At 42.6% G+C, this 25929-nt stretch overlaps 1 protein-coding gene across 1 annotated transcript in view; it reads left to right on the plus strand.

Annotated features, from left to right (window-relative positions):
- itfg1 (integrin alpha FG-GAP repeat containing 1) overlaps window positions 1–25929 on the plus strand; it is a 331482-nt gene that overhangs the window by 135703 nt on the left and 169850 nt on the right. Inside the window, exons 9-10 of the mRNA XM_070898049.1 lie at window positions 4587–4681; window positions 19620–19774. Coding sequence (XP_070754150.1) covers window positions 4587–4681; window positions 19620–19774 — 250 coding nt within the window. The remainder of the gene's footprint in view (window positions 1–4586; window positions 4682–19619; window positions 19775–25929) is intronic.

Genomic DNA, 25929 nt, shown 5'->3' on the forward strand with positions numbered 1-25929 from the left:
ACAAAAAATAATTAATTCCCTTGTTAGAAAAACATCAGTTGTTGTAAAACTGTTTATCCAGAACAATGTAATCCAGCATTTTCAGAAAATCTTAGTTTATAACCGTTTCAGTGTGAAAATACTGTCATAGTGATGAGGATATTCTGTATATGTCTTCAATAATGACCATAAAAACATTCAGTTCAATTCAAATAAGCTTATTTTGATGAGGTTTAATTCTAAATTAATTCAGTTCAGCTTAAGTGCATAATATTGCCCCAAGGCCAACTCGGTTTAGTAAAAATAATCTTTTCATTTGCAGGTCTAAAGCAATTTGAAATATTTTTACTTTGTAACATGTTTTGAAATAGATGTCGATGAATTGTTTTTGCTTGTGCATACCTAAACTGAATAAATGTACTCCCTTGATTTTAAATGAGAAAAATTTAAATTTTGCATGTGTCACAGCCAGGCAGGTTGATGTCCAATAAGTAAGTCTATATCAACCCTGAGTATCTAAGTTCAAAAATACACATTTTCTGTTGAATTAATTTTTTAAGAGATTTTTGTGTAAGTTTTGAATGAATATATTAGAAACATTAAATCAGTGCATGAAACAATTTTTGTTACAAGTGAAAATGTGTTTCTCAGCTGGAACCTAAACTGACCAGCCAGTCCAATTTGACCAAACAGTAGTTTAACTCTGAGTGACCCGAGGCTCTGTATTTACTTAACGAGTATTTACTTTACTTAAAGCCTGACATCGGTAGTGGGTAAAATGATGGAATCAATTATTAAGGATGTCATAGCAGTGCATTTGGAAAGAGGTGACATGATAGGTCCAAGTCGGCATGGATTTGTGAAAGGGAAATCATGCTTGACAAATCTTCTGGAATTTTTTGAGGATGTTTCCAGTAGAGTGGACAAGGGAGAACCAGTTGATGTGGTATATTTGGACTTTCAGAAGGCGTTCGACAAGGTCCCACACAAGAGATTGATGTGCAAAGTTAGAGCACATGGGATTGGGGGTAGTGTGCTGACATGGATTGAGAACTGGTTGTCAGACAGGAAGCAAAGAGTAGGAGTAAATGGGTACTTTTCAGAATGGCAGGCAGTGACTAGTGGGGTACCGCAAGGTTCTGTGCTGGGGCCCCAGCTGTTTACACTGTACATTAATGATTTAGATGAGGGGATTAAATGTAGTATCTCCAAATTTGCGAATGACACTAAGTTGGGTGGCAGTGTGAGCTGCGAGGAGGATGCTGTGAGGCTGCAGAGCGACTTGGATAGGTTAGATGAGTGGGCAAATGCTTGGCAGATGAAGTATAATGTGGATAAATGTGAGGTTATCCACTTTGGTGGTAAAAACAGAGAGACAGACTATTATCTGAATGGTGACAGATTAGGAAAAGGGGAGGTGCAAAGAGACCTGGGTGTCATGGTACATCAGTCATTGAAGGTTGGCATGCAGATGCAGCAGGCGGTTAAGAAAGCAAATGGCATGTTGGCCTTCATAGCAAGGGGATTTGAGTACAGGGGCAGGGAGGTGTTGCTACAGTTGTACAGGGCATTGGTGAGGCCACACCTGGAGTATTGTGTACAGTTTTGGTCTCCTAACCTGAGGAAGGACATTCTTGCTATTGAGGGAGTGCAGCGAAGGTTCACCAGACTGATTCCCGGGATGGCGGGACTGACCTATCAAGAAAGACTGGATCAACTGGGCTTGTATTCACTGGAGTTCAGAAGAATGAGAGGGGACCTCATAGAAACATTTAAAATTCTGACGGGGTTAGACAGGTTAGATGCAGGAAGAATGTTCCCAATGTTGGGGAAGTCCAGAACCAGAGGTCACAGTCTAAGGATAAGGGGTAAGCCATTTAGGACCGAGATGCGGAGGAACTTCTTCACCCAGAGAGTGGTGAACCTGTGGAATTCTCTACCACAGAAAGTTGTTGAGGCCAATTCACTAAATATATTCAAAAAGGAGTTAGATGAGGTCCATACTACTAGGGGGATCAAGGGGTATGGTGAGAAAGCAGGAATGGGGTACTGAAGTTGAATGTTCAGCCATGAACTCATTGAATGGCGGTGCAGGCTACAAGGGCCGAATGGCCTACTCCTGCACCTATTTTCTATGATTGGACATTGTGCCCTTAAAAAGATACAAATCCACCTCACCAGCACAGTAATACATTCTGCATAACATTGTATAGCACTTCTCTCCTTATAAAAGTGCATCATTTGACTTCCTTTGAGTAGCATCATGTATGAAAAAAACTTTTCTTTGAAAGTTTTGAGAGCATCCATCATTTCAAACATCACATTTTGTAGAAAACATCAACAAATCACAACTGAATATAAGTATGTAAAAAGATAAAGAAAGCCAGTAATTTCCTGCTGTTTTATTGACCTTGAAATAGTTTGGTCTAGCCTCAATTTATTTCAACTATTTGCAAATATGTAACTTTGTTCAAAATTTTAAAATTTTATCCCAATAACGCTGCATCAGAGCCCTCATGAGCACTTACAATACAAATACACTACATCTGTGGAAAGGAAAATTTTGCCAGAGAACTAGTGTGACAAAAGTGATTCCATCTTCAAAAGAATGGGATCGGGAGAAGCCAATAAATTATAAGCCAATTAGTCTTACTTCAGTTGTTATTAAACTGTCAATGGATTAAATTTCTGAGAACTTTGCCAAAATATAAGTTAATCAGAGCCAGTCAGCATATATTACTGAAAGGTAGATCATGCTTGCTCATGAATTCTTTGAAGAACTAACAATGGCTTTATAAAGGAAATACAGTGAATAAGTTTATATGGATTTTCAAAATGCATTGGATTAGGCACCTGTGACAATCGATTTTCTCTAGGGTTCAGTGTCACCAGTCACTCATTTAAGCAGACCTCATGTTCCTTACATTCTGGAGCACACCTTTACTGTCCAAAAGCAAGTTAAATGATGGCATGTTCATAACCATAAATCCCTTGTTGCATTTACTGGATATTATGAACTTGTACATGCTGACGCATGCATACACCTATTTTTTCCACAAGGCACATTGAACCAAGACTGATTATCAACCAATAAACGTGTTTATTTTACATGATTATAAATATATGAATGAACAAAATATATTCTTGTAGTGAAATACATTTATTTCCACCCATTCCTTGCAACATAAAACAACAAAAGTGCAACTCTGCCCTTGTTGTGAGTTATCTCACTTACAAGTTAGCAATCGCTGAACTGACTGGCATTAACCTTTTCTCTCATATACGTGTTTATGCCTCAGCCTCAGTGGGTACATAACTGGTAATTGTTGTTCAAGAATGTGAAATAATACATGGTAGAAGAATACAAAGTAGTACATATTCTCCAAAGCAACCCCAGCCCTAACCCTGAACCTATGTTTCAGGACTAACATACGAACCATGACAAACCGGAAAACAGCTACTGCCCCACACAATTGCGATGCCTTGTGCATCACAATATATACACTCTCCACCCTACTGAAAGCCACGTAATCTCCTGCAAGAAGCAAAAAAAAACCACGCAGATTCAGGGGGAAACAAAATCTGGAAAATTCCTCTCCGACCTCCTTAGGCGATCAAAACTTGTCCAGGAAGACCACTATGGTCCTAATTAATATTGGACCATAATTTGCAGCCCCTACAGGCGAGTGTGAGGTGTGCACGCGCCCGCAAGTTCCGGGTTTAGGCATGTACTGTGCATGTGCTAATACCCGGAACTCGCAATCTGAAAACGGCATCCGTGGGCAGAGAGCTCTGCTTAGCGAATGCCGATGAAGTTCTTTAGCCTGATAAAAGCTTTTACCAGTGCAAGAGTTTTTAAAAATAGAAAAATAAAAGTTTATCAGTAATTTATACATTTAAAAAATCTGTGAAATAAGCGAAATTTATTTTTAGACCGTTTAAAACATGTACATTTATTTTTCAAAAAATAAAGTTTAGTTTTAAATGCCATTTTAAGTAATTTTAAATGTAATTTTTTAAAATTTATTTGAAGTGTAGAGGTACTTTTTGGGATACTTATGCGACTCTGTACATACGGAATCCCCATAAGTATGAATGGGGATCCCCTTTTGACATTCATTGGGCTGACCCACGTAATGGCAGGGGCGCTCGCGAAGCATGTGAGTCCCTGAACCGCAAACCTCTGTACCTCCCGAACCACCAGGTACATGGGCTTTTTATTTGCAAATCGGAGGCATCTCCCTGCGGGAAGCCTCTGACTGCAAAATCAGGGTCATTATATAGTGCCTATCTTTTGTACAAGTTGGTCTCCGCCCTAGCCAGCAACAAGTCCAGTTCTCGCTTAAAGGAAGTCAGTGAATTAGTGTTCACAGCACAGCAGCTTGTTCCACATGCACCCTATTCTCTCTGAAAAGAACCACCTCCTAACATCTAACCTAGTTCTGGCCTTCCATAACTTGGGATTGACATTAAGTCTTTATTATGCTGTATCATTATGACTAGATTTCCAAATTGTTTTAAATTAATCTAAGACATTTGTTTTCGTAATCATTAAGTTTAAGTTCCATCCTATGCATTTCAATAAGTTGATTTATTTTCCCTCTCAGATGGGGATGGGCAGCAGGAACATTTACTGCCTGTCTGTGCAGATGAAAACTGCCATGAAAGTGTCATTTACCGGAACATGCCAGGATCTAACCAGGTATGATATAACTCAGTATGTTTAGAACTCTGAATATTTTAATGCTGCAGTGCTATATTGCCTCACATTTAAACTTTCCTCTTGTGTAGATATTCGTTCGATAACCTCCGAACAGATCGTTCAAGGATTGTAATTTTTTTTCATTTTCTGCTGATCTTGTCTTTTTGTCCTGGATTCCTTGCTAAGATAGACCATACCCAGAGGAAAAAGTGCAGATCCTTGCCACAATAGACAAATTGAGGGATATTTTTAACTCTAGTCTACAAAAGAGGAAGATTTTAATTAATGGGAAACTATCAGGATTGCAGCTTCAATACTGTAATACTTAATAGAAGAATTGTGAAAATAGGCCTTGCGTGTACTCTAGCTGTAAAGATGATCAACGAGGACTCACAGGTCCAATTTAGGGGGTGAACACCCCGTTCCCAAACAACTTCAAAACACGGACTACACCACATTTGTTCGGGCATTGTGGAGGTCTCCCTGGTGTGAGCCTAAAACAGGCTTCTTGGCCATGCTAATAAAGAGCCTAATGCCTGTTTTAGGATCCATTAAATAAATTTGTTTGTTCTGAGTGGAGCAGGCATCTCCACCCAGGATTACTTGGTCTACATGCAGCCTAACCAGCAGTCCTTAATTTGAGGGCACTCGTGTCAGGCCTGCTGGAGGCGGCCACCAACAGATTATGTTGTTTTTAAAAATACCTAGTTTAATGTGGAGCGAAAAGGAGCAGGACTGCTTTTCCCAGCCCCTTAGCACTGCTACTAAGGCCTCCGCTTGAGAGATAGTGGGTGAAACCATGTCATTTTCTACTTCAGACCTGACATACGAGTGCCCTCAAATTATGATTCTCTTGACATTGTTACCAGTTGTGTTTCATCTACTGTATTACAAAGGGACATTGCAAAACAAAACTATTAACTTGGACTACTTTGTCCAAAGATTATGTGATTATCTCTGGTAGCTTCCTCTCGTTTATAGCCTTGTAGAGTGCAGAATCTGTTTTAACTTCTAGAAGACATGGAATAAAAGGGACAGCATGGATACAGAATTGGCTAAGTGGTAGGAAACAGAGAGTAGTGGTGACTAGTTGTTTTTCAGACTGGAGAAAGGTACACAGTGATGTTTCCCATCAGTTGATTCTAGGACCACAGCTTTCCTTGAGATATATTAATGACTTGAATGTGGGTATACAGGGAACAATTTCAAAAGTGGGGAGGTGACTGATAGACTTCAGGAAGACATAGACAGGCTGGTGAAGTGGGCGGACACGTGGCAGATGAAATTTAATGCAGAAAAGTGTGCAGTGATACATTTTGGTAGAAAGAATGAGGAGAGGACATATAAACTAAAGGGTACAATCCTAAAGGGGGTGCACGAACAGAGAGACGTGGGGGTATGTGTGCACAAATCGTTGAAGGTGGCAAGTTGAGGAAGTAGTTGAGGCTTATGGGATCCTGGGCTTCATAACTAGAGGCATAGAGTACAAAAGTGTGGAAATGATGATGAACCTGTATAAAACACAGGTTCGGCCCCAACTGGAGTACTGTGTCCAATTCTGGACATCACACTTTGGGAAGGCCTTCGTGAAGATGCAGAAAAGATTTACGAAAATGTTTCCAGGAATGAGGAACTTCAGTTACGTTGATAAACTGGAGAAGCTAGGGTGGTTCTCCTTGGAGCAGAGAAGATTGAGAGGAGATTTGATAGAGGTGTTCAAAATCATGAGAGGCCTGAACAGAGTAGATAGAGGGAAACTATATCCATTAGCCAAATGGTCGAGAACCAGACACAGATTTAAGGTGATTGCCAAAAGGCAACACAAGGAAAAACTTTTTTATGCTTCGAGTGGTTAGGATCTGGAATGCACTGCCTGAAAGTGTTGTGGAGACGGACTGAATCGTATCTTTCAAAACTGAGTTAGATAAGTATCTGAAGGAAAAAAACTTGCAGGGTACGGGGAAAAGGCGGGGAGTGGTACGAGTTGAGAGCCGGCAAGGGCTCGACAGGCCGAATTGCCACCTTCTGTGCTGTAACCATTCTATGGGCCCAAGTTTCCACATGATTCGCGCCTGATTTTTAGGAGCAACTGGTGAAGAACGGACTATTTTAGAAATCGCAATTCTCCACTTTTTTTCTGCAGTTCTAGTGTAGAACAGTTCTAGTTTAGAACAGAATTTTTTCTTCAACAGAGGGCGTGACGCCTGATTTGAAAGTTTCCACAGTGAAAATGTACTCCAAACTAAAGTAGAATGGAGCCAGTGAAGATTTTTGTAGAACTGAAAAAAACTGTTCTACCCATTAAAAAATCAGGCACAGGTTACAAATTAGGCGTCCAGAACGAGGTGGGGGGGGAAGGGAACTCATTAAATTCGACAATAAATCCTTATTTATACTTCTACAAATATTATACAAATAAATCCAACCTGAATAAACATTTATAAGCCAAGAAAAGATTAAATAAACCATCTTCCTACCTGTGTGAAAGTGCTTCAGCCAGGGAGAATTCTGCAGCCGTTCGTGCCGCTGAGAGGGAGAGGGAGAGGGAGAGGGAGAGGGAGAGGGAGGGAGGGAGGGAGGGAGGGGGAGGGAGAGAGGGAGGGGGGAGGGGGAGGAGAGAGGGGGGAGAGAGAGGGGGGGAGGGGTCGGGGAACAGGAGCGCAGGTCGGGTCGGGTCAGTCGGGGTGGGGGGAGCGGGTGTCTGGTCGCGGGGGGGAGCGGGTGTCTGGTCGGTGGGGGGGGGGGCGCGGGTGTCTGGTCGGCAGGGGGGGGGCGCGGGTGTCGGGTCTGGTCTGATCGGCGGGGGGGGGGGGAAGCGAGGGTCTGGTCGGGGAGGGGTAGCAGGAGCTGGCCGTGGGAGGAGCCTCATTCACGCAGCCCCAGTGAGGCCATTCAGCCAGGGCTAGGGGCTGCGTGCTTCGGGCCCCTCCCACACAGTTCGGCGCCTGGAGCTACTGCACTTGCGCGCCGACTGTAGCGCGCATGTGCAGAGGTCCCGGCACTGTTTTCAGCGCTGGGACCTGGCTCCGCCCCCCCCCCCCCCCCCCCACAGCTCGTGCAGGCTGCGCTGAGGGCCAGAGGACCTGTAAGTAGGTGGAGAATACCGAGGATTTTTCTTGTGGAAACTTGGGCCCTATAATTCTATTCTTTAAGACAAGTGAAGCAAAAAAGCAAGGTAAAAACGGCTTAAACAAAGAAGTCACTTACAAGATTCTAGAGAATTTATAATCAAAATGATGTTTGTTCATTTTCAAGTGGCATGCAAATATTACCAGTTTACAATGCTGCTTTGTAGTCTCATCCTGGCTCTCACGGAGGCATCTGAGGTCATTTTATAAAGTTGTATAATATTGTTAATGGTATAGAAATCGTTAACCTGGAATATTACTTAAACTTAAGTGCAGGAGTAGAACTAGTAAAAAGTAATTTTAAGTCTCATAATCAGGGAAAAAATTTCACACACAGTGATAAATTTCCAGGTAGATAGTGGAGGCAAAAATTTTGGAATAATTTAAGAAACAATGATATACTACAATAGGGAGATGGTAGGATCTCTCCGGAGGAATGAATTTTAAAGCTGAAAGGCCTTCCTCATCTGTAATTATCTTATGATCCTGTAATTAACTAGACTTATTTACGGAAATTAAGCAGGAAGGACACGTACAAAATAGTACAAATGTATGTTCAATGACAACAGTAAAAGGCCTGATCTTTCAAAAATCCAACCTACTTAGCAACAGCGAGTGTTTAGAACCACTACTAAGAATCTGCAGCATGCATCCGGTACCCACTTTTGTTCAGTTTTCAATCAGTGTCTGTCTGTGTCTTTCTCTTTCTCCCTCAGCGCTCTGTTTTGCTCTGTCCCTTCTTTCTCCTCTCCTTTTGTCCATCTCTCTCCCCTCTCCCTTTTTCCCCTCTGTCTCTCCTCCCTCTCCACCAGCACACTCACCACTGACTCAAGAAGGTTATGGTTTCAAGACTTGAGCACGTAATCGAGGCTAATACTTTAGTGCAGTACTAAGGGAGAGCTACACTGCTGGGGATGCTACCTTTCAGATAAAATGTTGAACCGAGGTTCTGTAACAGATCCCATGGCACTATTACAAAATTGTTCTGGAGTTCTCTGCAATATTTATCCCTCAACCAAAATCTCTTGCTTTCCCGCCTCACTCACTTCCCAACCTCCACCCCCTCACTTGTAGGAACATGGGTCTATTAGAAACAGGAGTAGGCCATTCAACCTCTCGAACCTGCTCCGCCACACAAATTAATCCTGGCTGATCTGCACCACAACTCCATTTATCTGCCTTTGTTCCATATCCCTTGATACCCTTACCTAACAAAAATCTATCTATCTCAGTCTTGACAGTTCCAATTGTTCTAGCATCCACAGCCTTTTAGGGGGAAACAATTCCATATTCTACTACCCTTTGTGTGAAAATATGCTTCCTGGTTTCACTCCTGAATGGCTGAGTTCTAACTTAAAGATTCTACCTCCCTGTTCTGGATTCAGTAGCATGATGAGCTTTGTTACCACAGCGGTCTTTGAGTTGGGACCGATCTCAGGATCTATCATGCTGCATATGCCAGCTGAAGGAGGAGAGCAACAGTACTGTTAGCCAAAGCTGCATATTAATCCCGTGTGCTCTTGCTGAGAAAATCCTTAGCGCTGGTTAAGATTTGTTATTAAAATTTCCACAAATCCAGTGTGGATCAACTATTGCTACTGGCGTTTGGGACCAAAGGTTAGAGCTCCCAGAGTGGATAGGATTACATCATGGGTGGATTTGGCTTGCAGGCTGGACATGAACGATTTAAGGGGTATTTCCTTTCTATAATATGTTGGCACGGATTTTGCGGGGCCAATGACAACGAACTTGCAGTGTACGCCGTCGTAAACCCTCAGAATGGCCCCGCAAATTCCGGGCTTCCACATGTGCTGGGCAAGTGCAAAACCCAGAACTTGCGATCTGTCGAGCTTCACCTTGACTGATTGTCTGCATGTGCCCCAAAACAATTTTGCTGGTGCAGAGTTGGGCTATTTGCCCAACTACTGCCCAGCAAATGCCCATAAAAACCCTTACGCCTGATAAAAACGTGTTCCAGCTTAAGGGTTAAAATAAATGTTAAATTAAAATTTTTAAAAGGATTAAAACATATAAAACATTTAAAATTAGTTCATATAAATGTTGGCCTGGAATACTGGGCCCAAGTTTCTGCCTCAGTTGCTCCTGATTTTTTGGAGCAACGGGTGTAGAACGGAGTATCTTAGAAATTCAAATTCTCGGCATTTAATTTGCTCCAGTTCTAGTCAGTTAGAACAGTTTCACTTTGGAACAGAATTTTCTTTTCAAAAGGGGGCGTGTCCGGCCACTTGCGTCTGTTTTCAAAGTTTCGGCAGTGAAAACTTACTCCAAACTAACTTAGAATGGAGTAAGTGAAGATTTTTGTACGCTCGAAAAAACTTTGTCTACACTTTAGAAAATCAGGCGTAGGTTAGGCATAGGGAAAAGGGGGGGCGGGGGTGGGGGTTTAAAGGGAAGTTTACAAACATTAAACACTTCAGTTTTACAAATAAAGAGCCATCATCAATAATAAATGATAAAAACATCAATAAATCAACCAATAAATCAATCAAAAAAATGTAAAAAAAAAAAAAAATTTAAATCAATAAATAAAACATTTTCTACTTACCGACTGCAGCACCGGGAGCCCTCCAACAGCGTGCTGGGATGCCCCCCCCCCCCCCCCTCCGTCCCCAGCACCAGATTTACAGGTAGGTAGCGTTGGGTTCGGGGTCGGGAGCAGGGGTCGGGGGGAGTGCGAGTCAGGGTCGGGAGCACGGGTCGGGTCCGAGGGGGTGGGGTGGGGGGCGGTCGGGATGGTTGGGTCGGGAGTGGGGGGGAGGATGGAGGTGGGGGGGAGGGAGGGAGCGCGAGCCGGTTCGTGTTGGGGCGGGGGGAGGGAGGTCAGGTTGGGTCTGGTCCAGTCCGGGGGGGGGCGGTCGGGAGCGCGGGTCGGGGGGTGGTGGGAGGGGGGTCGGTTCGGGTCGGGGAAGAGGGAGGTCTGGTTGGGTGGGGGGAAGCGCGGGTCGTGTCCGGTCTGGGGGCAGGGTGGGGGGGAAGCGGGAGTCGAGTCGGGTCGGGAGGAAGCAGGAGCTGGGCGTGGGAGGAGCCTTATTCATGCAGCCCGAGTGAGGCCATTCGGCCAGGGCTAGGGACTGTGTGCTTCAGGCCCCTCCCACACAGTTTTGGGCGCCTGGAGCTACTGCACATGCGCGCCCACTGTAGCGCGCATGTGCAGAGGTCCCGGCACTGTTTTCAGCGCAGGGACCGAGCTCCGCCCCCTACAGTTCGTACTGCGCCGCGCCCGGCTCAAGAGGACCAACAGGGAGCCGTAGAATCTGGAAGTTCTTTTTAGGCGCACTTTGTGGCGCGAAAGACCGACGTCCAGGTCGGGGCTGCGCCGTTCGAGGCGCGGCCCGCAACTTGGGCCCATTATGTTTAAAATTATTTTTCAAAATATTTAATTTTTATTTTAAATGTTTAATTAAAGGGACTTTTACTTAATTTTGAACATGGGAATATTTTTATTAGAATTATATTGATTAATTATTTGAGAATTTCTCAATCTTAGAGGATTCCATTTGTAAATGGAATCCCATAAGCTTATGAGGAATCCCCCTTTCTAATTGGTTGTTCTGGCTCACGTGATCCCAGGGACGCTTCCAAACCGCCTGCGTCCCTGGAATCTGTGAGCCTTTACGAAGGTACTTTTGGATTTTTTGGGGGGTCGGAGGCGTACTCTGGAGGTACGCCTCCAACTGCAGATTTCAGCCCATTACTTAAGATTTTCTGCATTGAATTAATCTGCTACCTAACTGCCTATCCTGATAACCTATCTATGTGTAGTTGGTTCACAATATTTGTTACAATTTGCCACATCTCTGCCATGCCAATTTGATATCCTCAACAAATTTCAATACAGCTCCCTCAATTTCATGTCCCGGTCACAATATTGTTCACTTTTGGTTGGTTTTCTCAGAATTGTCTAGGTCAAAGAAAATGTAACATACATTTTAAGAAACTTAGAAACCTCTGCCTAGAATTAAGTAGTTTTGGTATCTGGTTAGATTCACTTAACTTGGTGACCTGCCCAGAGGAATTGTTGATTCTCAGCTCCAACAAAAGCCATTTTGCAACAGTCTGATTTTGAATCAGTTGATCTGGCTGAAGTAGCAACTGTATGCTCTAATTCCAATGAATGGAATCTGTGCATTAGTTGTTGCCTAATTAATAACATTTGGCTCATGTAAAAAGGATAATATTTAGTTTTCCCCGCATCCCTCCCTAATCTAAACACACATGCTGTCGGTCTTCACGGTAGAAGACACTAAAAACATCCCAATAATAGATAATCAAGTGGCTATAGGGAGCGGAAAACTTAAAACAATCACCATCACTAAAACAAAAGTACTCGGTAAAATAATGGGACTAAAGGTGGACAAGTTCCCTGGACCCGTGGGCTGCAACCAAGGGTCTTAAAAGAAGTGGCTGCAGAGATAGTGGATGCATTGGTTGTAATCTACCAAAATTCCCTGAATTCTGGAGAGGTACCAGTGGATTGGAAAACCGCAAATGTAACACCCCTATTTAGAAAAGAAGAAAGATCGAAAGCAAGGAACTATAGACCAGTTAGCCTAACATCTGTCGTTGAGGAAAAGCTGGAGTCCATTATTAAGGATGCAGTAGCAGGACATTTGGAAAAGCATAATACAGTCGAGCAGAGTCAGCATGGTTTTATGAAAGAGAAATCATAGAAACGTAGAAATTTACAGTGCAGAATGAGGCCATTTCGGCCCATCTTGTCCACGCCAGCCAACAAAAAGCTGCAAAGTCCTTGGTAATAAAAACCTATGAACAATGACGGAAAGGCAAAGAACAGCCCAACCATTCCACCTCACACAACTGCGATACCCCTTATACTGAAACAGTCTACATTCCACCCCAACCAAAGCCATGTGATCTCCTGGGAAAGGCAAAAATCTGGTAAATTCCTCTCCGACCCATCCAGGCGATCGAAACTAGTCCAGGAGATCACCCTGGCCTATTCGATTCCCTACAGTACTTACCATTATATCTGTTCCATCCAACAAAAGGCCATCCAGTCTAATCCCAATTATCAGCTCTAGGTCAGTAACCCTGCAGGTTACGGCACTTTAAGAGCCCATCCAACCATCTCTTAAAAGTGGTGAGGGTTTCTGCATCCATCACTCTTCCAGGCAACGAGTTCCGATCCCCACAACTTTCTGCATAAAGAAGCTCCCCCTTAAATCCGCTCTAAACCTTCTACCAACCACCTTAAAACTATGCCCCCTCGTAATAGCCCCCTCCACCAATGAAAATGGGCCCTTACTATCCACTATGTCCAGGCCCCTCAATATTTTGTACACCTCAATGAGGTCTCCTCTCAACTTCCAATGAGAACAACTTCCAATGAGAACAAACCCAGCCGATCCAATCTGTCCTCATAACTTAAGATTCTCCATTCCAGGCAGCATCCTAGTAAGTCTCCTCTGCACCCTCTCTAGTGCAATCACGTCCTTCATATAATATGGCGACCAGAACTGCACGCAGTACTCCATCTGTTTGACAAATTTGCTGGAGTTCTTTGAGGATGTAACTAGCCGGGTGGATAAGGGGGAACCAGTGAATTTGTTACATTTGGATTTCCATAAGGCATTCGATAAGGTGCCAATAAAAGGTTATTGCACAAATAAGAGATCACAGAGTTGAAGGTAATATATCAGCATGGATAGAGGATTGGCTAACCAACAGAAAACAGACAGTCGGGATAAATGGGTTATTTTCCGGTTGGCAAACGGTAACTCATGGGGTGACACAGGGATCGGTGCTGAGAACTCAACTATTTACAATCTATATTGTTGGGTTAAGGGAGCCAAGTTTGCTGATGAGACAAAGATGGATGGGAAAGCAAGTTGTGAGGGGGACACAAAGAATCTGCAAAGGGATATAGACAGGCTAAGTGAGTGGGTAAACATTTGGCAGATGCAGTACAGTGTTGGAAAATGTGAGGTTATCCACTTTGGCAGGAAAAATAAAAAAGCAAATTATTATTTAAATGGGGAGAGATTGCAAAATGCTGCATTACAGAGGAACTTGGGGGGGGTCCTTGTGCATGAACCACAAAAGGTTAGTATGCAGGTACAGCAAGTGGTCAGGAAGTCAAATGGAATGTTGGCCTTTATTGCAAGGAGAATGGAGTATAAAAGCACGGAAGTCCTGCTGCAACTGTGCAGGGTATTGGTGAGACCACACCTAGAGTACTGCATACCGTTTCGCTCTCCTTATTTAAGGAGGGATATACTTGTATTGGAGGCAGTTCATAGAAGGTTCACTAGGTTGCTTCCTGAGATAAAGGGGTTAACTTATGAAGAAAGATTGAGCAGGTTGGGCCTTTACTCATTGGAGTTTAGAAGAATGAGAGATGATCTTTTTGAAACATATAAAATACTAAGGGGGCTCGACAAGGTAGTTGCAGAGAGGATGTTTCCACTCGTGGGCGCATCTGGAACTAGGGGGCATAGTTTAAGAATAAGGAGTCGCACATTTAGAATTGAGATGAGGAGGAATTTCTTCTCTGGGTGTCATAAATCTGAGGAATTCTCTACCCCAGAGAGCTGTGGAGGCTGGGTCATTGACTATATTTAAGGTGGAGATGGACAGGTTTTTGAACGATATGGGAGTGAAGGGTTACGGAGAGCGGACAGGGAAGTGAAGCTGAGCCCAAGATCAGATCAGATCAGCCATGATCTTATTAAATGGCGGAGCAGGCTCAAGGAGCCAGGTGGCCTACTCCTCCTATTTCTTATGTTCTTGTGTTCTATTTGCTCAAAGTAGAGATGCATCAGGGCCAGCATCTTAGGGTTGCTTCAGTTTTGACACTGGAACTGAATTTTGTCTATTTAACTGTAAATTTGGGTAGATTATTTGCTGTTGGACATTCAGAAGCATTAGCATACCTGCAGTGTGTGAATAGGAATTATGAGCATGCATTTTATTCCTAAAATTGGAATCATGAGCATGTGTTTTATTCCTAAAATTATTGCATTGATGTCACTTTTATTCAAGTTGGTAGCCTAGCAACAAACCTAGCTTGCATTCAGATCTGGATTGTAATACAGTGTCTCCAGAGTGGTACATTTTCATACTGGTATGAGATGAAAGTATGTAGTTCCGTATTTACAGGTGATTCCAGATTCATTCTGGAATAAACTTGCCAAGATAATGGGGTGTCGCACTTTCACATGCAACAGCTGATATGTACTTTGCTGTGTTGACATAAAGATTGGTAGGTATCACTGCTGCCCTATAAATGTTTATGTTGCTTCAGTTTGAATATTTGAGTCAGTTGATAACTAATGTTCTTGAGCTCGATGATGTTCATTTCAAGAAGATAATTTGAAATCCATTTTTACTTGAAATTTGAAATCCTATTCTTTACCTGGAATGAAATCCAACCATACTAACTGTGGATCAATATATTTTGATATCCAATATAGTTAATTGAGTGTGTGCTTTCAGTTGTACTACTGAATGCAGTCAAATATGCTTTATTTCAAGATAACTTTCAGAATATTACAAAGAAGACTTGTTATACTTGTACTACATTTTTAGATAGTAAATTTTCCTGTGAAAAGAAACTTGTACAATAGGGTGCTTTTGGTAAATAATTATTTACTGCATTGTTTCAAACTGGTGTGCACTCTAATTTCTGGAGTCAAAGCTATAGCTTGTAATTTGTAAAGTTAGCTTGAGTTAGCTTTTAAAAGTAAAGATAAATGTTTGATATTAGCTCATATCTTATGAGTGTTTGGTTCAGTATTTAAAATAATAGTCTGCAATAAGACACTTAGCATGATTAGGAACTGGGTATCTAGCCAAAAGTTGTTGAGCATTTCATTTAATTTCCCTTCTGCCTTTTTTTCCCACTCTTGTTCAGGTTAATTGTTACGGAGTGCAGGTAGAAAAAAAGCCATAAAACAGACCAATAGCATTTGGAGTTTTATAGATACATGCATAAAGCAAATAAACAAATGGTTATGATGCATTTGATCAAGGCAAGTTAGAGTACTCTGCAGTTTCAGGTGCCTTTGTATAGAAAGGACCTGGAAGCCATATAGAGCATACAGCATAGATATGTCACGATACCAGAAATGAGTAACTACAGTAGTGAGGTACTGGATCATTTGCACTGCAGCAGAGGTGGGTAAGAGGAGATTTAATAGAGGGTTATTAAATTATGAAAAGTTTTGTTGGGGCGAACAGGGAAAGCATATATTCACCCTGGCTGTGGTGTCAATGACCAGAGGTCATCAATTTAAAAGTGTCATTCGAGAGAAGTTAAGAGAACTGTCTTTGGGCTCAAGTTTTGGCCTGAGTTGCTCCTATTTTTTTGGAGCAACTAGTTTACAATGGAGCATCTTAGAAAATGCAATTCTCGGCACTTAGTTTGCTCCAGTTCTAGTGAGTTAGAACAGTTTCATTTTAGAACAGTTTTTTTTTCAAAAGGGGGCATGTCCAGCCACTTACGCCTGTTTTTAAGTTTAGGCAGTGAAAACTTACTCCAAACTAACTTAGAATGGAGTAAGTAAATTTTTGTACGCTCAGAAAAACCCTGCCCACACATAAATCAGGTATAGGGAACGAGAGATGGAGGGGGGCGGGGGGGCAGGGCGGGGAGGGGGGTTTACAAACATTAAACACTTCACTTTTACAAATAAGGAGTCATCATCAATAATAAATGATAAATAAATCAATAAATCAACCAATAAATCAATCCAAAAAAATTTAAAAATCAATCAATAAATAAAAAATGAAGTTTCTACTCACCAACTGCAGCACCGGGAGTCCTCCATCAGCATGCTGGGACGGGCCCCCCCCCCCCCCCCCCCCCAATGTCTCCCTCTCTCTCTGTGTCTTTTTCTCTCTCTGTTTCTGACAGCGAGGGGTGGGTGAGGGAGGAGGAGGGAGGGAGGGAAGGAAGGTGAGGAGGAGGGAGGGAGGGCGAGGAGGAGAGAAGGCTGAGAGGAGGGGAGGGGAAGGGAGGGAGAGGAGGAGGGGGTGAGAGGGAGGGGGAAGGGATGGGGGGAAAGAGGAGGGGGAAGGGAGGGAGAGGAGCGGGGAGGGAGGCTGAACGCGCCCCACCGACAACTAAAAGCCGGGCCGCTGAAGACTTTGGGCGGGACCCGCCCACAGCAAGATTCCGGGCGGGCGGGCCCCACCGATGGCGTCGAAGCCGGGCCGCCGAGAACTTCGGGCAGGGCCCGCCCGTAGCAAGATGCCGGGCTGGCGGACCCCGCCGACAATGCAGATGCCTGGCTGCTGCTGAGGACTTCGGGCGGGGGCCGTCCCCAGCAAGATGCCGGGCGGAGGGGCCTTGCCGAGGACATGGAGTGAGGGAGGGAGTGGGTGGAGAGGAGGGGGGCGGGGGAAGGAACGGCTGAATGGGAAGCGGGGGGCGGGAAGCGGGAGCTGGAAGGGAGGGAGGCCCGAGTCCGATCTTCGGCCAGGGCTAGGGTCGGGCCCCTCCCACGCAGCCTCGGGGGCGAGGAGCTACGGCACTGTTTTCAGCATCGGGACCTAGCTCCGCCCCCAACCCCTTGTGCTGCGCCACGCCAAGCACGAAGACGTCCTGAAGAGCTCGCAGAATCACAAGGTAAGTTTTCGGCACCCTTTTTATTCCAGAAAGTCGGCGCACCTTATGCGCCGATCTTACAGAGGGCGGAAACTTGGGCCCTTTATGTGGAGAGTTGTTGGAGCATAGAATGCATTGCTGCAGGAAGTTGTTGAGGTAGAGAGCATTTAAGGGAAGAGCAGATAAATATTTGAAACCAGAATATACAGGGCTGTGGGAAAAGAGCAGGGGAGTGAGATTAGTTTTGGAATGCTCTAATGGACAGCATAGACATGATGAAACAAATGGCTTCCTTTCGTGTTGTAAAGTTCTGTGGAGCTATGTATCGCTCTCTAGCTGGAAATCTGATGTGCAGCAAGCTGGCCTGGGCCACAGATTCTTCCATCAACAACAACTACTTTTATTTATATAGCACCTTTTAATATTGTAAAACGTCCCAAGGCGCTTCACAGAAGTATTATGAGGCAAAATATTTGACACCGAGCCACATAAAGAGAGATAGGGAGGCCAAGAGGTTTAGGCAGAGAATTCCAGAGCTTGGCCTAGGCAACAGAAGGCACGGCCAACAATGGTTGAGCGATTAGAATCAGGGATGCTCAAGAGGGCATCTGCGGTGGGCGGGAGTACAGAGATAGAGAGGGGAGAGACCATGGAGGGTTTTGAAAACAAGGATGAGAATTTTGAAATCGAGGAGTTGCTTAACCAGGAGCCAATGTAGGTCAGCTACCACAAGGGTGATGGGTGAGCGGAACTTGGTGTGAGTTAGGTCATGGGCAGCCGAGTTTTGGATCACCAAATTTACCCAGGGTAAAATGTGGAAGACCAGCCAGGAGTGTGTTGGAATAGTCAAGTCTAGAGGTAACAAAGGCAAGGGTGAGGGTTTCGGAAATAGGCAGTCTTAGTTATGCTGCGGATATGTCGTCGAAAGCTCATTTCGGGGTCAAATATGATACCAAGATTGCAAAGTGTGGTTCAGACTCAGGCAAACGTTGGGGAGAGGGATAAAGTCAGTGGCTCGGGAATGGAATTTGTGGCGGGGACCGAAAACAATGGCTTTGGTCTTCCCAATATTTAAATGGGAATATTTAAACACTACTAAACGTGATCACCCAACAAACACAAATAGTTTCAGCCTTATCATGCATTATGGTTTAGGGTTGATCTAGCGAAGAGCCAGCATGGAGAGAGATGGGATGAACGGCCTCTAGTTGTCAGCTCTCTGCAACCCTTAACTTTCATCCTCTTTTTTCTTTCTCTCCTTTCACCACTCCCTCACACTCAACCCGAACTGCAACTTTCAGACTCATTCACTGCCACCACCGCACTGATATTCTTTTCTCCTCCTCCTATAATTTTCCACCACTCAAACTATTTCTAATATGGCACCAGTACTGAAAGTGTGATATAATTTGACGTTATTCTGAAGAAAGTGTGACATACTTGTTTTTTTTTCAGGATGTAAACCAAAAAACTGCTTGATATGTATTCTTTCCAAAATGACTGACCCTGGGCTGACTATCAATGAGCTGGAATAAATATATTTTTTAAAGTGCCATTGAATATACGGATAGAAATTTGGTGCATAATCGTTAGCAGTGCTGACCCTTGTTTATCTGATTAAACTTGCACATGCTTCTTATGAGCTAAACGTGGCCTACTCCAGTTGGGTAGTAGTTACAGTATAACAGAAGTGTCATTCTGATGAATTATAGAATAAATTAATTGGGACAACTAAATCACTATCATTGGGATTTTAAAGTATTGGAGAGCATGCAATCCAAATTAATGTTTTAGACATGTACAGGATCTTAGTACACATCTTTAGTCAAGATATTTTCAAAAAATTATAATTTTTGTTGCCAACTAATATCACTTTCAGCATTATGATCTTCATTGGACTCTTGTTAAATGCAAGAAAGTACTTGAGAGAAATTTGATTTACTGATGTATTCTTTCTTTAATATTAGGTTCAGGACAAATCTCTGATGTGCTGTACAGTTTAGAAACACAGTGGTGCATGATTCTTATTTTTGATGCTATAACATGTTACATGTAACAACAATGTTTATGAATGGGTTCCAAAAACAATTGACGCATTTCTGGAGAGAAAAGAGATTAGGAATATGATGTGAAGGGGTTAATCTACGAAAGTGGGACTGGCTTGGTTTGGACTTGATGGTCTCTTCCTCGTCCTAAAAATTCTTATGTTTCACATTAACAGTGGATACCCATTTTATCAAATCTGAAGAATGGCGATACCCTTTGGGGATTTGTTTCACAAGAACCAGTACAATTTCCAATCACCATTCACTTAGGGGACTACAACATGGATGGCTTTCCTGATGCATTGGCCATACTGAAGAACACTTCAGGCAGGTAGGTTGTTTTTTCTTTTCAACAACCTTATAAAGGTGACCGCAAAAATCTCCTAATTATACTTCTGTGTTACTGTAAAAGATATAGTGCATGTGAAAAAATCATGCCTGCCTGTATATCTGAGAGAAGCCAACAAACACCTTTTTAAAAAAAAAACCTAACCTATCCCTAAAAAAAACTGACAACTCAGAAAAACAATGTACGCTGAAAAATCGCCCTTAGTAAACTGCTTCAAGATTAAGTTAAACTCCATTTTATTACATTTCATTCTTAATTAATAATTTGAGTCTGTTTTCACAAAAGAGAGGGACGATGCAGACATTGTAGTTGAGGAGGAGTGTGAAATATTAGATTGGATGAACATAGTGCAAAAGGAAATATAGCATCTTTGAAAGTAGATAAATTACCAGGCCTGGATGAAATGTATTCCAGGCTGTTAAGAGAAGCAAGGGAGGAAACAGCGGAGGCTCTGATCATTATTTTCCAATCCTCTTTGGCTACAGGATTGGTGCTGGAAGACTGCTAACAGTGTACTGTTGTGTAAAAAGGAAGAAAGGGATAGACCGAGTAACTACAAGCCAGTTAACCTAACCTTGGTGGTGGGCAAATTATTGGAAAAAATTCTGAAGATCAGTATTAATTGTCGTTTAGAAATGCATGGATTAATCGAGGAGAGTCAGTATGGATTTGTTGTGGGAAGGTTATGTCTGACTAACGTGATTTAATTTTTTGATGAGATACCAAGGAGGGTCAATGAGAGTAGCGCGTTTGGTGTAGTCTACATCGATTTTATCAAGGTTTTTAGCACATAGCAGACTGATCAGAAAAGTAATAGTCCATGGGATCTAAGGGAAAGTGGCAATTTAGATCCAAATAAAAACATAAAATAATAGAAATGCTCAGCAGGTCAGTTAGCATCTGTGGAGGGAGAAACGGACTTAAAATTTCAGATCAATGACCTTTCATCAGAACTGCCTTTTTACTTTGATCGAGAGAGGGAAGGGCCCAGGTAGAGTGAGAATTCTGAAAATGGGTGAAAAGGTCAATTGTGCAGGGGTTGGGGGGAGGCAGGGACAGACTCCTGGCCAAAGAAGTGGGCACGGAGACGAAGGCGATCGGAAAAAATCAGCGTCGTGCCAAGCTGGAAATTCATTGAGGTGGTAGCGTAAGAGGATGAAGCTCACGGCAGGGATGGGATTGGAAGAAGGGATAGGTTCAGAGGGAAGTGAAGGGGAAGGTGGTTCTGGAGGGGCGTTGGTGTCCAAGAGTTGTTGAAGCTTATGATTCTTGACACCTGAAAGGAAGGAAAACGGTTCTTTGTTAAAGTGCCAGATGAGACGAAGGATGAAATGGATCCCCGACCAGGACAGCTCTGAGTGAATCGGTGCTGCGGACGAGAGAGGTCGAGAGCGTGCATGTGGCAGCTTATAGCATTGAGCGGGATCTCTGGATGCGGCGAGAGCAGTGGTTTGAGGAATGCTGAATATCTCCGAGATATCTGTAATCCTGGGTGGATCCAAAACACGAAGGATGGAATTTCAGTCGGAATCCACGTGGATTAAGTCTGAGCCAGAGACAGTTGCTGAGGAAAGAGATGTGGCTGTGAAAGCAAGTTTTGGCAGATACTTGATCAAACACGAGGAGGGAAACAGCAAGCAATGAAGATGGACAAGTTAAAAGAGACAAACGGAAATCCCATCGGAGAGAAGAGCAGAACTTCTTCAAGGTGGGCATTCCTAGAAGAGGAGTGACAAAAGTAAAATACTGCGGCTGTTGGAAATCTGAAATAAAAACAAAATGCTGATGAAAGGCCATCGACCTGAAACGTTAACTCTCTTTCTCTTTCCACAGATGCTGCCTGATCTGAGTATTTCCAGTATTTTCAGTTTTTATTTCAGATTTCCAGCATCCGCAGTATTTTGCTTTTGTAGGTTGGGTCCAAAATTGGATCAGTGGCAGGAAACAAAGGGTAATAGTCGACAGGTGTTTTTATGACTGGAAGGCTGTTTTCGGTGGGATTAGGCTGGATAGATCTTTTTCGGCTGGCACAGACACGATGGGCCGAATGGCGGCCTCCAGTGCTGTAAATTTCTATAATTCTCTGATTTCAGGATTTAAGTGTATTGTAATTGTTTTTCTTTTGGTGAAACTGTAAAACTCAGTGGCCTCACAGCTGACATACCAACTTGGAGCTACGATGGGGGTGCAGTGGAAGATAAACTTGTTTTGACTTTAGTTCCACCTATTTCCAATATTTCCTTCAGTTGTATTATGGCAGTGGGGGGGAACAATCTCAAGAAGACAAAAGGGCAATTTTTGCATTGGTGGTTTTCAAAAAATTAATAGGAAGAACTAAACTCTGCACAAAACATGCGTTTGGGGGGTCTAGGGCCATACCAGCCCCCAGCCAGATTTGATTTGTGACATTTTCCAGCATGTTGATTTGTCCTCTGATTTTGGTGACTGAGGGAAGAGGGGTCCAGTCAGGCAGGATGAACTCGTTAACCAAGCCCCCACTTTGCATGTGTGCAATAATCTAGACATGTACTTTTTGCAGTAATAGCTGATCAATACTTAATGCAGCTATCCAACATTTTTCTGTCTGTTATTTCAATTGAGTCATTAACCCATTTGAACTGAACAGATTCAAGCCTGTATTGAAATAATGGATGAAGGAATGTCATCCAAACGGGTAGGTTTTTGTATGCTTATAATAAGCAGCAGTAGTTTCTAAGCTAATCTCAAAATATAGATTCTGGCAAATGTTTAAATTAATGCTTCGTTCTATTAATTTAAAAATCTAATTTGTGCAGTTTGCTGTTAGAAAATGTAAGGAATCCTTAAAAGCTCATTTCAAAGTTATAAATTTTATTAGATGCTTTAACATTTAGGTTAATGAAAACCAAACCTGTACCTATTTACAACACAGCCATAAATATTGTAGTGAAATAAATCCTCTAGAAGCCTCCAGACGGGAGAAACTTGAAACCTGATTGTTTTACATTGTAACTGTGAAACTCTGATTACCATGGTAACACAGACTATAAAAGCTTCTAGTTTTAATAGCTAAGGCGTACTATAATCCACATTTGATGCATGGAGTAGTCATTGGAAAATTAGCTCTCACGACTTAGTTCCTTGTTCCTTATTCCATAACTGTACCAATATCATAAAATGCCAGAAGCTATTGTACATTGGATGTTATTTTTTAAAATATCAGTATCTTCTATAAATTTCACGATCAGAGTGTAAAATGTTTTTTAAAACTGGTCTACTTTCTCCTCCCTTTGAAACAAATTGCATGGAACTCCCAGTTCAAAATGCACCCAAACAATTGTACTTATCAGGAAGAGAGAAAATTTAAACAACCTCAAAGGCCAATAGCAGGTAGAGCCACAAATTCCTTTCATTGTGGCAGCCTGAATTAGATGAGGTATATTTTAACCCGAAGCATTGGCAAATAAAAACAAAAAAATCCCAAAATCTTTTTCACAAAGACAACGTATTTTAATGCTGATTGTGACCTGCTCAAGTTTTGGCTGCCCTTTAGTACTGGTGACTGACAGCTGGTGTCACTACACGCACCTCACAACTAATCAGTGTCAATCAGAGACACATTGGAGAACAATAATAGCAAGTGTAAATAGGGTTTTACTAGAAACATATTGGAGTTTAGATAAGTAATTGAATATGACAACTCTCCGCATCTTGCTGCTTCGCACTCTCTGTTGAACACGCTCAGTCTCCTGTATCATCTCCCAGTAAAAACAGGCAGCATGCCAGATTGGCTCAGCAGTGCAAAGTCTGCCATACATAACTTTTAATGAGTCATCGGACTACACCTCCCATCTGTCCTTACAAGTGGCAGTTTACGGTTAACTGCAAGTTCCAAATCACAGGAAGCAAACTTCAACAAATCACTTAAGCTGCTGGTGCTTTTAATCACTCAGTTGATTTGGAACTTGCAGTTAACCGTAAACTTCGACTCAGTTGCCAAAGAATTATATTACAGGATACTGCCGTGCAATGTGTGCACTCATGAACTACTATGCAACATCCTTGGCCTTCAGATTCTCATCCTGTTCATCATCATGCTCCTTGGCATCATCCTCAGTCCACAAGGATGAATTTCCATCGCTCCTGCTCCTTCCCCTTCTCCTCCTCCTCACCATCCTTCTTTTAATCATCTGTGCTCTGTTGCTGTGGTGGATCTGTTGGAAAGGAGAGTACAAGAAAGGATGAGCATTACCCTTTGGGATTAAGAAGATAAAGAACAGTAGAAAAAATTGTGGTGATTGTTTATTTCAAAGAAACAAAGGCAGCAGAAATTCTACACATTTTATGTTCATTATGGCTTAATTCCCTGCTTCCTCACAATTCATTCATAAGAACATAAGAAATAGGAACAGGAGTAGGCCATACGGCCCCTCGAGCCTGCTCCGCCATTCAATAAGGTCATGGCTGATCTGATCATGGACTCAGCTCCACTTCCCTGCCCACTCCCCATAACCCCTTATCCCCTTATCGACTAAGAAACCGTCTATTTCTGTCTTAAATTTATTCAATGTCCCAGTTTCCACAGCTCTCTGAGGCAGCGAATTCCACAGATTTACAACCCTCAGAGAAGAAATTTCTCCTCATCTCTGTTTTAAATGGGCGGCCCCTTATTCTAAGATCGTGCCCTCTAGTTCTAGTCTCCCCCACTCCCCCATCAGTGGAAACATCCTCTCTGCATCCACCCTGACAAGCCCCCTCATAATCTTATACGATAAGATCACTTCTCATTCTTCTGAATTCCAATGAGTAGAGGCCCAACCTACTCAACCTTTCCTCATAAGTCAACCCCGGAATCAACCGAGTGAACCTTCTCTGAACTGCCTCCAAAGCAAGTATATCCTTTCGTAAATATGGAAACCAAAACTGCACGCAGTATTCCAGGTGTGGCCTCACCAATACCTTATATAGCTGTAGTAAGACTTCCCTGCTTTTATACTCCATCCCCTTTGCAATAAAGGCCAAGATACCATTGGCCTTCCTGATCACTTGCTCTACCTGCATACTATTCTTTTGTGTTTCATGCACAAGTACCCTCAAGTCTCGCTGTACTGCAGCATTTTGTAGTCTTTCTCCATTTAAATAATAACTTGCTCTTTGATTTTTTTTCTGCCAAAGTGCATGACCTCACACTTTCCAACATTGTACTCCATCTACCAAATTTTTTCCCACTCACTTAGCCTGTCTATGTCGTTTTGCAGATTTTTTGTGTCCTCCTCACTCATTGCTTTTCCTCCCATCTTTGATCGTCAGCAAACTTGGCTACGTTTTACTCAGTCCCTTCTTCCAAGTTGTTAATATAGATTGTAAATAGTTGGGGTCCCAGCACTGATTCCCTGCGGCACCTAATTAGTTCCTAATTATTTATGTGTACAAGCATTCGTCAAATCGAATAACTGTCTCCAAAGATGGGTGCACCGTCACCCCACAGACAATACTGTTATTGTGACTGGCACTTTTGAAATAATCTGACTGCTTTGTCAGTTCACATACGACACTGCACTTAAGTACATGCAGTTCTTGTATCTTCTAAATGATTCTCCTTACTGCCATTCTTGGTTTGGTATGTATGCCAATAATATAACTAACCCCCTTGGAACAGCTGGAAACCCTGGGATATCTATCTGAAGAAAACCTATAAATATTACAGTGCCCTGACATGTTCCAGTTTTCAGTGAACCATGGACTACGCTGGGGTTATTTTCCAGGAGCAGATAAATTCTCTCCCCAAATTCAGTAGGGGATTGCTTTTGAAAGCGACAGGTTACTTTAGGCTTACAGATTTTTATTAAATTCTTTTTCCAATGTTTCTTTATTTTTATTAAACCTCCAACTGAAAGCCGGTACTGACTCATTGAAGGGGTAATTATTAAAAACGGCAGGTTCCACCTTGTATAACGATGGTAAAAATAACTATTTTCAATCTTTCCCAGTGGTAAATCTCTTTTTCTGTACCTCAATTTAACATTTAGGCTGAGAAACGCATCATATGTGAAATTGCACTCATGAGCCTTTGTATTATTCTGTAATGCAAATGTCAGTTATATGCTACTGAAGTAACATTTAAGTGTTTACAGGCACACAACAGAGACTCAGAAATT

The sequence above is a fragment of the Pristiophorus japonicus genome, chromosome 13, assembly GCF_044704955.1.
Source record: "Pristiophorus japonicus isolate sPriJap1 chromosome 13, sPriJap1.hap1, whole genome shotgun sequence".
Classification (NCBI taxonomy): domain Eukaryota; kingdom Metazoa; phylum Chordata; class Chondrichthyes; family Pristiophoridae; genus Pristiophorus; species Pristiophorus japonicus.